We start from the raw sequence: 14837 nt of genomic DNA, 5'->3' as shown, positions 1-14837 counted from the left end.
GTTTGATCAAGAAGAAGACTGTAATTTCAATTGAGAACAATTAGCTGTGTTTTATCACTGAAAGAAGAGCTTTTCTGCTCTACCAGGCATGAAATTAATTACTAGTTTAATGATGCCCCGATGGCTCTTAAAGCAGTATTTCAGCTTTTGCTCAATGCAAAGTGTTACTTTTTAGTCTACTGTGTACGCCTCATGAAAGTAGAAAAACATAGGTTTCTTTGGTCTCTTTCATTGACCTCCAGCTCCCTGCTGAGTCTGACTGTCCTTAAAATACCCAGAAGTAAAATGGCAGTTAATTGGAGTGAGCACTTCCACTCAGCTTTATGAGATGCAGGAACACAATTGTTTCTTTAATTACTCTTATTTCCTTCCCCCTACCCTTCAGCAGAGGCTATTAATTCTGCAGCATGGTGTTGAGAGCAGAATGTTCCTGTTATACAACTGTAGTTCAATACCAGTGGACAGGGGTCAAGTTTGAAGCCCAACTTTCAAGCTTTATAGTAAGTCAATGAAGTATGACTGGATTTCCCAGCGCTGTTAGATTGCTAAACGATATGAGGAGTAGTTGAATGGATTACATGAAAATGTACAAGTACATCTTGGAATGATTATTAATTATTCAATTAACAGTAAAATAAATTGGCAACTATTTTTACATTAATTTCAGTCATTTTTCATTAAAAACATTCATGGATCTCTGAAAGGTGAATATTTACTGCTTTTAATTGTTAATAATTTACTTGATCACTTTGATCCCATTTTTCTGCATTGAATACCTTTACTTTTCATAATTCAAATATGATTTGCAGAAACCTACATACTTCAAATCATCAAATCTTTTTTTTTTAATGTGTCTTATTTTTTTTAGATGCTGTATGTATGTTTTGTAGTTTTCATAATGAAAACCTTGGGGTTGCTTTGCAGTTGCCAGGCCAAATCTTGGTGTTGCAATAGCAACTAGCAATCATTATAGCAATTATTAGTGTAACATTGTAAATGTAGCTTTAAATGTCAATTAACCAAAATTATAAAACAGTATGTTTTTAAAATTTCAGATTATATAAAAACATAACGTTTTTGTATAATTTGGGTTAACCAATATTTAAAGCTAATACATTTATACCACACTAATAATCCATGAAGCATTTAATAATGACCAATGGTCAATAGCAAAATAAACCTTTCAAGAGGCTTCAATGACATAGTTTTATTTTTGAATTATTTTCCAACTTAACCACAATAACTGTATGCCTCCATTTGCAAATCACTCCAAAAACCAACTTGTTGTGTTGTCTGTTTTCCATGACATGTGGGCTTAGCAACAGATATCAAAGCTATATTGCAAACAAACCCAACAATGTAAGTTTTTTTTACAATAGAAACTTTATGAGTGACATTTGCATCCTCACAAACACAAAATGAGGGAAAAAATTACATAAAATCAAAGAAAAAACCAACAAGGACAGCATTAACGTCAATAGGTGTGGACACATTGTGGACACACGAAGGTCAGTCTATTGAGTGTGTGACCGTGTGACAGCCCACACTTAAAAAAATACACACTTGTGCACACACATGCTCACACACCCAGATTAAATGAACTAAATGATTTCATTCAGGCTTTTGTCTGTAACAATGTGTATGGAATAACATGTCAACATCTCAAACTACAGTCCTTTTTAGTGTGTCATTTCTTAGGTCGAGATTGGGGATTATCACCATCCCTCGAAAAAATAATTGTTGCTTGCTCTCTTCCCTCAAAAGGCCTCCTTAGCTTTTCTCCACCTTCCCTCATTATAAACACAAGGCAAAAGGAGGATTTCAAGATTGAAGAGCCCTAAACTGATCATTAAATTGCTATCATAAGGGCTACTCTACTTAACTCCAACAAAAACAATAAAGCAGATTCTTATCTCTAAATGTGTAATGGGAGGCAATTGTTAAATTCAAACAATTGCTTGACATTGTGGGAAATACACTTTTCTGCTTTCTTGCCTAGAGTTAGATGAGAAGATTGATACCACTCTTGTCTTAACATGAAGTGAATGTCAGCAACTGGTTAGCTTAGCTTAGCATAAAAATGGAAACAGAGAAACAACTAACCTGGCTCTGTCCAAAGGAAGTCACATCTCTTGGCAAAGGAATTTTTGCCAGCACATAACTGACTTTTTAATTTCTTTCTTGTTCTTCAAACAAACACAATATAATATTGTTCATTTTTGAGCTTTAAAACTGCTGATGGGTAGACTTTCTGGAAAGAGCAAAGCTAGCTAACCAGCTAATGGTTGTAGCTTCATACTAAAAGGACTTTTGGAAAAACACTTATCTGCTCTCTGATAAGGAGTTAGATGAGAGGATTTCCACTGTTCTTGTGTCCGTAAGTTAAATAGCAAGCTACAGCTATCAACTGGTTAGCAAAGCTTAGCATAAAGGAAAACAGCTAGCCTGGATCTGTCCTATGGTACCAAAGTCAGCCTACAAGCAACTCTAAAGCTCACTTAACAAGACAATATTTTGTTTGTTTAACTGTACAAAACCCTCAGTGTTGAGATGTTGGGAAGTTACTACTGCATGATGCGTAATTCCCCCCCAAGACAGTTCCACCTAGCCCCGACCTACAGTGCTGTGACTGGATAGTACTTGTTCGTACTAGTACTAGTCCTTTAGCAAGCTTGCTAAGTGCAGCTGCTGAATTAGTAAACTTAATGCATACACTCTTCTCACAACATTGGAAAGCACATTGTTATTGCCAGAGGGGTGACAACTTTTACTCATTTAGCAGTTGGCTAGTTAGCTTCGAGGCAAAGAATACGAGCCAATCAAAGTACAATCACACAGTAGGCTAGGCGGTAAACTCTTGAAAAACAAAATATGGCCTCAGTTCAACACATAATCCCCTTATGACAATAAATTGCCAGTTTACAATTTTGAACAGATTAAACAAAGATAGAGATAGACAGAGTCAGGCTAACTGTTTTCCCCTTTTTCCAGTCTTTGCGAAAAGCTAAGCTAACTAGCTTTTGCCTGTTTCATTCTTAGTGCATTAAAGTGGTAAAAGATCTTATCACCTAAGCAACAAAGCAGATGATCATATTTCCCAATATATCAAACTAGTGCTTTAGAAGATACACAAGATTTGTACATTTCATTACTATGATTTTACTTCTTCTCTCTATGGTGAGGGATGGGCAAAAAAATGGGGACCACGTCAAGAAAAGTTAAGAATCTCATTATCCCCTTCCTGTTGTGCCTTGATATCAAATCCGTTAAAGATCCAGTTCAGGAGTGGATTTCCTCTCCCCTGTCCTCAACAGATTCCAGTCTCTGTGAGCCTCCACAGCACAGGGCCATGAGGAAATGTTTCACTCCTTTGGCTTCACATTAAGATCCAAAAGGTATCTCTTATAGAGTTTATTCAAACAGCGTTAAATCCACCACATGCATCCATTGCTCAAAGTCATTAAAATGAACGGCTGTGGGGCTGTACTTGATTTCCTTGGCATAAAATCCATCCATTTGAATCAAAGGTTTGCGCAGTGCTCTGTTGTGTTGAAAAGGGCAACAGAGTCCCACAACCATAAAAACACAACTCATGATGTGTGGTTTACTTGATACCACACAAGTAATATTAGTCACATTATTCTGTTCAGTGTGCCCAAAAGTTAATACTCAGAGGGTGTTTCTTTTCTTTTTTTAAATCAGTTAAATCCTTAGGCAGTTCAGGCCTAACAGAAACCGCACTAGAACACTGTGCAAACACACAATGTTTTCTCGACTGGACAAAGTCCAAAAGGTCATTTGGGCAAACTCACTGGTGTGACAGAAGTCTGCACCGGCTCCACAGAGACAGGAACAAGAAAACCCTGACATTGTAGTCAATAGATGAATAGTAAATGTAAATATCCACACACACGCACACACACAAACAGATAACAGGCAATCAGTGTCATATTCATTCAAATGCAAATGTGTAGCTAAGCTGCATGTTGACTTTGTCCCTGTCGATAAACTGACTCTCGATGTGGTTTAGCACAGTAACAATGTCCAATTTTCACTAAGTTGCATTTAAGCTTAAGTTGGAGTCACGGTGCAAAAACGTAACATCTTCACATCTATTGCAACATAATGTATGCATTGTCTCCAAGAGAAAGTCCCTACAGGTGCATTTTGTGTGTTTTTATTTTATTTTTTTAACCCAGCCTACGAGAGAAAACAACTTACAGGACCCTGTACAGGACCAACAGCGACACTCTGCAACGTGTAAACACGCTGGCGGTGGGTCTGGAGACTTTCAGTTCACTCACTGCCCTCTACAACCACCCAGTGATGCAGAAAGTAAGAAAAGGAGGTGGAGGTGAGGAGCAGTTTGTATTTCAAGTTTCTCTTTTTTTTTCTCTCTCAGTGAAAGTCTATTGAGGCCCTGAGGTTTAAGAGGCAGAGAGAGGTGTAGGAGGCAATGTTGTCCACCCCTAACCAAAAGACGTTGCTTTGAGGGACCATGAGGGAGCAGTCATGATGGACACTACTGAAGGTGGGTCCAAGAGGGTGGAGTCACGGTGGAGCCTGTGTTTGCAAGTTAAAGTTGATTGCATCAAAGTTGAACACACAGGCGTGAGAGGGACAGATATTTTCTCAGGGGATGCACTGATGGACAGTGACAGGACAAGCTGGCCAGCTCATCGACTAGTTAATGAGCCAAATAGCTGAGTGTCCATCAGCCAGACTGTCTGAGCCCTCCCAAAAAAACAAGTGACGGAGGACAGAATGTCATCCAACTAAACAGAAGAACATTAAAACAGCAACAAGTAAAGACACGGTGGATAGAGACAATCTTTTAACACAAAAAACAGACAATCTGACATGAGACTAGCCAGTCAAAGACCTGGCCAGCTACAATGGGGTTCAAGAGACCACCACTAGGACAGTTTGTTTTCATCATTTATCAAAAACTAAGACAATTTCTTTACTTTGAAGGTTATTCAGAACTGGTACGTGTGATTTCGATCTTTGGGAATTGCTTATAAGTCATTAAAATACTGGTATATGTGATAGAAAGACTCTAAAATGTTTGTCTCACCATACATGCTAATGTTAAAGAGACAGTTCAAACAAAATAAAAAAAAATACATATTGTAGTGCTATTTATCAGTCCAGACTGTTTTGGTGCAAGTTGCTGAGTGTTGGAGGCATTGGCCATAGTGGCCTTCTCTCTAATATAGTGGAACTATTTGACACTTATGCTTGTGGAGTGCAAAGCACTAGAAAATACCTTTGAAAAACACACCTGCATGTCTATTTCCAGATATCATGACCCGGTTACTCAAGATAATCCGCACACCTTGTGAGCTTTTTCATGCACAAACTATAGTGCAAGTACAGAAAAAATAGTCACTACATGAAAAAACAAGGTTTTTGGATTATCTTGAAGAACTGGGTTATGATTTCTGGGAAGAGACATTGCTGTTGAGTTGAGTTGTTTTTAAATGTATTTATTGGCACTTTGAGCACCACAAGCACAATGCCATTAAGTTCCATTATGTTCGAGAAGAGGCCGATATTTCCATCACTCAACTAACACCACAACAATCTGGATTGATAAACAGAGCTACAGGTAACATAAAAATGTGAATTTTTGATTTTGAACCGTCCTTTAAATACATGTATGCATGAACATAATGTTAAGTATTATGGCCTTTAAATAACCAGTGAACGTTAATGTTATTACTGTTAATGCCTGATCATGTTTAAAAATTTTGACAAAACTAAATCAAATATCATAATATTGTACCCCTGCCAAGGCCCTATCTTGCAATGTTAAGGAAAGAAAAAAGCCATATTACACCCTTTCACCAAACTGTATGAATATCGGGCCAGTAGGTTTTCCGTGATCCTGCTGACAACCAAACAAACTGAACCGAAAACATAACCTCCTTGGCGGAGGTAAATAGAGATGGCACTATGGTTTAAAGCCAACATTTTTATGCATCTGCATCCACGATGCAAAACCAACACAACAGAGAAAGTCCTACTTCACCAAACTGTAGCAGTAAAAACCACTTCTTTAATGGCAAGAAAGTCTAATGTTTTAGCATGGGCTGAAGAAAACGGAAATGTCACTGTTGACGACTTGCAACCAAACAACTTACAGGAAAGTACATGAGGAGTTGGTTGCAGCAAAGTGTAATACAACAGGGCATAAAAACTAGAGTCAAACACAGTGATGATGTGGAGATATTTGGCCTCCTCTCGAGTCAGTAACTTACACATGATTAATCACACTGACTGTAGGGTAACACCAATCTATTCTGCAGAGGCATGCCGTCATTTCTTCATCCTCAACAGCAGCAACATTTTAAAAAGTGATACATAACGGAACATCAAAAATACTTGGGGGTCCTCTCAAACAGTGCTGGAATAATTTCAATTCTTAAACTCTTCAAAACATCTGATGCCAGACAGAGTGCAAGCTGTAATTAAGGCAAACGGTGGAAACACCAAATTCTGACTTTCGCTGAAAAAGTACTGACAAAGCTTTTCTGAAAAAGTATGTTATAGCATTTGACTACAACTATTATTTGAATGGTCATTTGTATTAGTTTAATAAATGATGAAACATTTTTGGCAGTTGACTTTTGACCCCACTGTATGTGCAAACACACACACGCACACACGCACACACACACTGAAAATACATAAAAGAAGGAGGGTGGCGGGGGAGTTGGCAGGGAGGAGTTATCATCCAGATCATCACGAGTCCTCGTTGCCAGAGTCGTCCTGGTTGTCATAACGTCTGGTTGACGTCCCGCCGTCCTCCGTGGGGCTGATCCCTCCGGCTTCACCTACGGACTCCATCTCGCTCTCGTCTTCCTCCTCGTCCTCCTCCTCCATGTCGTCGTCATAGAGGTCGTCATAGAGAAGGTCTGAACTGCTGTCCTGGGAGGGAACCCTGGTCTGCACGCAGTACTCCGCCAACGTGGTCGGCACCTTGACACCGTCGCGCTCAGCCTCTGCTGCTGTTGACATCACCTGTTTCCTGTGGGCCAAATAGAGAAAAAATAAAGAAAATCAGAGTAAATGTGTTTATTTTTACATGGAATGTAAAAATATGTACATGGTTGGAAAACTCAGTCTTGTGAATTACCTGATTATCTCTGCATACTCCTTGTCCTTGCCTTTGCTGTCCCTCCATTTGCGAAACATAACAGATGCATCCACATTAGCTGGGGAGAAGGTGTTGGGCTCATTGAGCAGGGAGATCACACTTAGCAGGATAGTCCTGATTGCGACAGAACAGCACACACAACACACAGACAGAAAATGAGGACAGTCCAATATATCAGATTCTGCAACTGCAGTTAGCTTCACCTGAACTCACACAGAGGCGTTACCTCACCTTTTTCCCCCTTGCGGCTCAATTTCACATTGAACCCAATCTGCTCAGGTTTTCAAATAAAGACTCAGCACTTAATGTCTTGTCCTCAACAAAACGATTCTCACTGACATGTGAAATTTGAAATAAATTCTGGAGGTAGCCTGCGGCAGTGTCCTGTTCTTGAGATGTTACATAGAACAAGTGAGTGAGTGAGTGAGTGAGTGAGTGAGTGAGTGAGTGAGTGAGTGAGTGAGTGAGTGAGTGAGTGAGTGAGTGAGTGAGTGAGTGGACTACTCCTATGTTTGCAGCGCACGCCTGTTTTCAAACACGCTGCCAGGGAGATGTGAGCGGCACATGTACAGTAACTCCGTCTTCTGTCACATTGAGTGTAATCTGCATGGACTGCTGTTCAAATCACACAAATATCCCGCTGTTTAGAACTTTTTTACCGCATGTTAAGTGAATAATCAAGGCTCCCGGTCTGTCTGAGCTGCCCCTCTCTTACTGCGGTGGCGGAGGGTTACTGGCCGTCAGCTCGGAGCTGAGTGGACAGCGGCTGGCTGTACTGCCTTCAACAGGCTGACTCATAGCAGAAATTTACTGATTTACTGAATAGTTTTCATGTCTGCTTCATTGGAAGAAATCAACAATGTATGTACCGATTGGCTGATTTTATTTCCCCGCCCACTGTAGCGAGTGAGGGGATATGTACATACAGTGGGATATGTGTGTGAATTAAACAGCTGTCTATGCAATACAACAGCTTAACTAAACGACACAAAAATAGACTTGATGTGTAAAAACCCGCTCCATCCCTCAGATGATTGACACATTTAATGTAATTGAATCCTATTTGATCTGTGAGACGTGTGATTGACAGACGAGGGGTTTATTACATCATTAAGCGTATTATTCGGCCTACTTGTTTGTATTAAAAGGGACAAAAGCATATTAACTATTAGTATCCAAAATATTCACATGATAGACACTACCATTAACTATTTATGTAACACACATTGCCAACAAAATCATATACTCAGTTTAGGTCTTGTTCCATTTTAATATATTTGTTCTTTTTGTGAATGAGTAAGGCATACTGCACCCCCAACTTTCTTTTTCTTTTTTATGTGCCTTAAACTTTTGCCTATCAGGACGTGTCATACCCCCAGTTTATTTTTAATCATTTTATATTCAAGAACTTCAGTTTAATAGGAGGTACAGTGCTCCTTCACTGGGCACAATTTTCAAATTAAACCAGAAGTAGACAGTTCTTTCTCCACCATAATAACCTTTCAGCATATTGTAAAAAAAAAAGTGGTCAAAGAGAAAACTAAACTTCTGCACCTCTGCAGCTCTACAAGTGCAAATACACGCTCATGTTCCTACAGATGGGGAAAACATAGTTCGATGTTGGAAAATCCAATGGCGACAATCCAAAAAAAGGAAGATTCAAGTTCAGGTTCATGTTATGTAACTAGCTAATGCTTCGTATCACACTTGCTCTACATGCCCAAAGGTTTAAAAACAATACTCATCAGGATCATGATCATGATGATTGAAATAACAATAATAATAATCAAGCTCCTGCATACCCCTGTGCACGTCTGGTGGGAGAGGGTGGAGCTGCAGGAGCAGGGCTGTATTTTCAAAGTATGACATTTTTTTGGCCATGAACTCAGTTTCATGTAAACTGCTTACCCCAGCTTTAAGTGTACTGTAGTTACAAACAAGGGCTCGACTGAATGACCCTATTGTACTCAAAATAACAGTAATTGTTACAGAATGACAGCATGTCTGTGTTATAGAATGGATTAAAGTGATTGCAGAAGCAGAGCTTGTGCGGCAGAGATTACCTGACGTTCTGGGTGGGGTTCCACCTTTCAGAGGGCAGCTCGCCACTTTGAGGGTCATCGACAGGAGGGTGCAGGATGGAGATGCACACATCTCCGTTCTGGAAAGAGAACAAACTTTAGTGTATAACATCTGTCTCGAAGACATGATGGTTGTCTTAGAGAAAGTATTTAAAATGACAAAGACAAAATTTTTTACCTCGTAGATGTTGGGGTGCCACATCTTGGTGAGGAAGCGGAAGGTAGGTGGGGAGTATGGGTAATCAACTGGAAACTTGATGTGAGCCTGGGAGAACAAACACAGGTTGACAGTCAACACATGTTTCACTGACAGTAAGCTTGACTTCTGCTGCTGTGAGAAGTTTATGTCCTTTGAGCCTGTGGGTCTCAGCCTGAGGGTGAAAAGACCACAGATGTGAGGTGATGTTTTTGAGGCACACAGATATGTGGCATTAGGGAAATATGCTTTATATATCTAAACAACGAACAATACATATGCATATGTCATATTTGCAAGACATCTTTTCTCTTCTGAGACAAATTAAGTTCTTCCTTCATGCATATATACACAAAAATGAAGGGAAACAGCATGAAAAAGCAGCTTAATTCCGGAGTCTCAAGTTGTTATTTCCCTTATTATAAAAACATAGATAACCATGTATTTTTTTCACAAAGCAGGTCTAGGTTCTATCTTAATACTGTGAAAATATCAAAACACCCAATCCACAAAGAAATTCACAAAGCCCATATACATATATATATATATATATATATATATATAGAAGCAGTCAGGATTTTCCGTAAGGTTGTGATGTCACAACATATTTTTTATCTATTTATTTAACCTACAATGGTCCTAATAACTGACCTTTGTAGTAACTGAAATGTTGAATAAAAGGAATTGAGTCTTGACTGACTTGTCAAGCTTTACAAGTTTCAACTAAGCATCCAACCACAAAGCAGCTTCTTGTGCCTTTTTAAAAAAATAAGTAACAGCAGTGAAATATATCCTACACTCAGCTGTGCCTACAATCACACCATGAAGCAGTTGTTATTAATGTCAGTATTTTCAAATATATTTCAATAGAGCTAAAGGCATTAGGTTAGACAACAGTTGGTGTTTCTGGTTCTGTGTTTTCCTTCCATAGTATTGCGCAATGATTCTAGGTGAAAGGCATGTAGGGTTGGGTGTGTGTAACACCACCCCAGCTCTCACAGAGCTGCTGCCACTCAGATAGGACTATCATTACTCCACCACTAGTCACTGTACGAGTGCAGCCTAGGGACATTGAAAGCACAGATGTCAAATTCTGATGTACAGTACAGCAGCAGAAACAAAGTTGCATAGTTCCACTGGTCAACCCCTTCCACCAATATTTCCGTAATTACACCTTCACAAAATGATATCTATTCCTTCCAACAATCATTAGAATTATATGAATGAATGTACTTTTGTGGGGGTAACAGTGGCCTCGGAAGTATGCAATGTTTGCCTCAAAGCAAGAAGGTCCTGGGTTTGAAAATGTCTATTTAAGTTACACGCCTCTTTTTAAAAATTGCAGGTAAATTGGAAATTCTAGCGTGCAATACTCTAACCTTTTTCATACCTGTCTGTCTAGAAAGATGACTCTGTATGGTCTATGGTCTCTCCTATTTTTTCCACTGTTTTTGTGTGTAAGTTTTTCCTTATCTGATTACTGGGTCTATGGATAGCTGGTGTAACATGATATGTTGTTCAGATTGTAAAAACGTGTAATTCAAGGTTATATAAGTAAAATAGACTTGACAGTAGATAACACAAAGATGTCACTGTAAAGTCAAAGCATTTAATAATCAACAACGGCAGCAACACCTGCTCTGTATTATTCTGGCATTCCTGGGTGATTACAGCATCTTCTGCATTGCCTCAACTTGAATGCAGACTCTCACTCTACCACACTTTCTACATGTTTCACTGAATAAGTAATGTGAGAGATAAGAAGATGAGTCTCATCTCATGCCCTTTCTCTCTTACTCTTTCTCTGTGCTGAGGTGCCATTTATATCAGTCTCATAGCTAAAAATAGCCATCTGAAGCACAACCATCAGACAGTGAGGGGGGAGAGGGCTGGAGAAGGAGAATGAAGGGAGAGGGGAGAAAAAAATTAAGAAATATAAATGGCTGCCTAAAATGGCTTTAAAACTGAAAAATTATTCCACCCATAGAGGTGAACCAGGTCATTGCTGAATTTAAAATTATAATAATACTTTACTTGGTCTGACACTTTGGGTTTAAACTGAGTTACTGTCAGTGAACTACCTGGTTGTATTCCAATGTACAGCAGTCTCCAATATATCATGCTTGATAGGAAAACTTGCCAGGAACACAGTTGTACTGTATACCGTTTAATCTTCTGCTACTGATAATAAATTAGCTTCATAATTGTGTCACAACAATTACATTATTGATTTCTTGAGCTCAGCAAAATGATCAAGGTCATATCCATATATCTTACAGCACTGCCCGTTGAGTTTACGTGCATGCTTGCTCACAGGAGAATGTCACCATTTACCATTTTCGCAGAATAAACAGCAGGGCTTGTCCTATAATTATAAGACTCGGGCACAGCGCCTCAGATTTTTTTTACAGCACCTAAGTCAAATTAATAGACAAAACTAGGCTAAAGTTAACAAGTATACCACTTGTTCAGGCATGAATAACTCTCTATACCCCTGTGTTAAATGTTTTACATTTATTTTAGTGCAATTTTGTTAACAGGGAGCATTCTTTTTTTTTAAATGTTGCATATATTCCCCCATTCACACACACATTCATACTGGTGGCAGAGGCTACCATAAATGGTGCCACCTGCCACCATCAGGAATTAATTCACACACAGATGAATGCAGCATCTGGAGCAATTTGTGGTTCAGTATTTTGCTCAACGATGATTCAACATGTAAGCTGCAATGGTCAGGGATCGAACCGCCTTTCAATTAGTGGGCAGCCGCTCTACCAACTGATCCACAACCACCATTGGTGTGGTTTTATATTAAATGTTTAACTTATTAAGGCTATTTTAACATTTCTTCGCATTCCAATTCCAGCGTCTGATAAGAATGAAAAGTTCATTGCTCTTTGAGAGGGTTTACTTGAATTATAATTCTATTATTATTATTATTATTATTATTATGTCAGTGGGATCAAATGGTCTTAAGATGACAATAAATTATTTCTGGGACATTAAATTGTCAGACAAAAAGCATTTATCGAGACAGGCCTAAACACAATGCTGTGTTTTTAATTCCCTGCCCTTTTGCTATTACAAAGTTTTGTCCCACCTTAAAGTAGCCTCCCTCATACAAGGTGTTTGGGGGTCCGAAGATGGCTACTTCCCAGTTGTATAGGTCAGACTCCTCCACCAGAGTGATGCGGAAGCCCTCCACTGGCTGCTCCTGCAGGGACTTCAGCTCCATCATCAGGGCCTTCTGGGAACTAGGGGTTGCCTGGTGGGCCATGTTATTAATCCCACTTCTGACACCCGTGGCCACGAATCAGTGACAGGTAGGGCGATAATGTTGAGTGGAGAAACAAAAAGATTGGCTTAATGATACTGGCAGGATCCTACTTACATGCCATATGATTTGCATTTCATGGTTACAGACAGTTGACTCTGCAGCAAACAGCTACTGTTAGCTTTGTTTGTATTAGTCTTTCTAGAACAAGCTAGGACAAAATAAACACTGAATAGATAACAGCTCTGCTGGTAAACTGAACGCCACATAAAGAATTCAAACACAAACAGGATATGTAGCCTGCCAAGCTAGCTCAGGTCAGTGGTTTAGTTCGCAGGCCCTTTATGGGGAAAAAGCAAAGTTAATAAAAAGTGTTTACCTCTGTCTCCTTGCACTGTAATATGTATTCGTTTCGTTACAGCAGAAAACTGGAAGGGAAACTCATTGGTTGTCCATGCTAGCCTGGCTATGTCTTGACAAAGAGACAGTGACAGGAGCAGTGGGTTTTCTGCTAAAGCCTATGGCTGGTCCTCGTGTTGTGTTTCCGAAATTCTTTGTGTGCCAGTGTTGACAGTTGACATGGAGCTAGTATCAGTGTAAGTCACGGTCTCCTGTGGATCATTCTTGGGGTCGAAAGAGGAAACTCGCTCTCCCTGACATCTCTCCGTGCTGCTGGTTCGGTTCGGACAGGCGCTCAGCTGATCCCTGCTTGTTTATGTTTGTTTATCTGCTCTCTGGCAGTCTCAACTTCTCCACACGTCAGCTAAACCCCTACCGAGCAACTTCGTTCAAATGGAGCAGCTCTCCTGCTCTCTACCGTCCCCTCCGGCACAGTGGCAGTGAAAAGGCTAATATATTCGAGCCGACGGTCGCGAAAAGGACAATAAGTGAGAGGTTTACACTCGCGTATTACAGTGGATTTCATCGATTTTTATTTTCCTCCCATCGGTGCTTCCGGCTATCATTGCGCGTGTCTGCAAAACGTAAACCACGTACGGCTCTGAACGTGACGTGCGCGCACCCGACGCTAAAGCAAACATAAAAAGGAGAGAAAAAAAATTTAAACGTTCACAAAGGTGTACATATTACAGTTTTTGATGTTGACACCCAATAACCATCTATACTAAAATTACTTTTCTTTTAATATAAAACTTTATTTAGATAACTCTTGTCAGGAACAAATAAACAACACTACAGGTGAATATATAATATATATAATATTAAAAAGTAAGGGATGAAAATTGAATTAAACAAGGCAATATGAAACAAAAGAAATCGAAATAAGTAGAGAATATATAATATAACAATACTAATGATAATAATATAAATAAATCAAAATAATTGAAAATCTTAAAATATATAAATAAGGACTGACATTAGTCCTAAAAGAGCAATTAATTTAACAAAAGGGGGTCTCATTAGATATGCTTCTGCAGTATTCTGAGAACCTGTTGCCTTTTTTACTGTTTGTAGGAGCAAAGAAGTTAAGCATTTAATTTACTTTGATCAAAAAAGGAGAAAAGGTGATGAATTTAAAACTTCACTCCAGAAATAATGTCAACAAAATAGTTTAGATATTTATCACTCATATTGTTGTGGTAAAAAGTTAACTCAAATTATGTGTATTAATTATTATATTTTTTTAGCATCACTTTTCATCCGAAAAATTCCAACAGCCCAATGTTACCTTTCATGCCGAGATGGCATAATTATCAGTAATATGTCGCCTTAATTAATTTCAAGTCCACTTCATAATGTAGGCCTGTATTATAATGCTATTTGCTAATATTCCTTTTCATTGCTGTTGCGGGTTTAAGAAAAAATTAACTTGAGACATGCTGCTATCACCTTTAGTTGTAAAAAAAAATTCTGACAACAATGAGAGGCTTATCTGAATAGATTAATTTCTCCATTGTTTTATTTCAGAAATGCATGAGATAATAAGATGTAATCAGTCTGTCTACAACTAACAGCTAATCAACTAATCAGACATTCTGATGGCACTGTCATGGTCAGGCTGTTAGTGATGATCTTTAGAATAATATAAGCACAGAAAGCTACATCTGTCTCTCCAAAGTTTTATGTGTCTCTTATTTTCCTTTCATAAAAACATTCAGGGAA

General features: G+C 38.9%; 1 protein-coding gene across 1 annotated transcript; it reads right to left on the bottom strand.

Moving 5' to 3' along the window:
• Positions 1 to 1656: 1656 nt before the first annotated feature.
• Positions 1657 to 13750, bottom strand: ube2r2 (ubiquitin-conjugating enzyme E2R 2). The gene is made up of 6 exons (XM_059329193.1): positions 13096 to 13750; positions 12543 to 12735; positions 9422 to 9508; positions 9226 to 9323; positions 7142 to 7276; positions 1657 to 7033 (listed from the first exon to the last, which is right to left on the bottom strand). Exons 2-6 carry the CDS (start codon positions 12717 to 12719, stop codon positions 6748 to 6750), a joined length of 783 nt encoding a protein of 260 aa, XP_059185176.1. The 5' UTR covers positions 12720 to 12735; positions 13096 to 13750; the 3' UTR covers positions 1657 to 6747.
• Between the last annotated feature and the right edge of the window lie 1087 nt (positions 13751 to 14837).

The sequence above is a fragment of the Centropristis striata genome, chromosome 3 (genome assembly GCF_030273125.1).
Source record: "Centropristis striata isolate RG_2023a ecotype Rhode Island chromosome 3, C.striata_1.0, whole genome shotgun sequence".
Taxonomy (NCBI): Eukaryota; Metazoa; Chordata; class Actinopteri; order Perciformes; family Serranidae; genus Centropristis; species Centropristis striata.
This window is presented reverse-complemented; position numbering and strand designations above follow the sequence as displayed.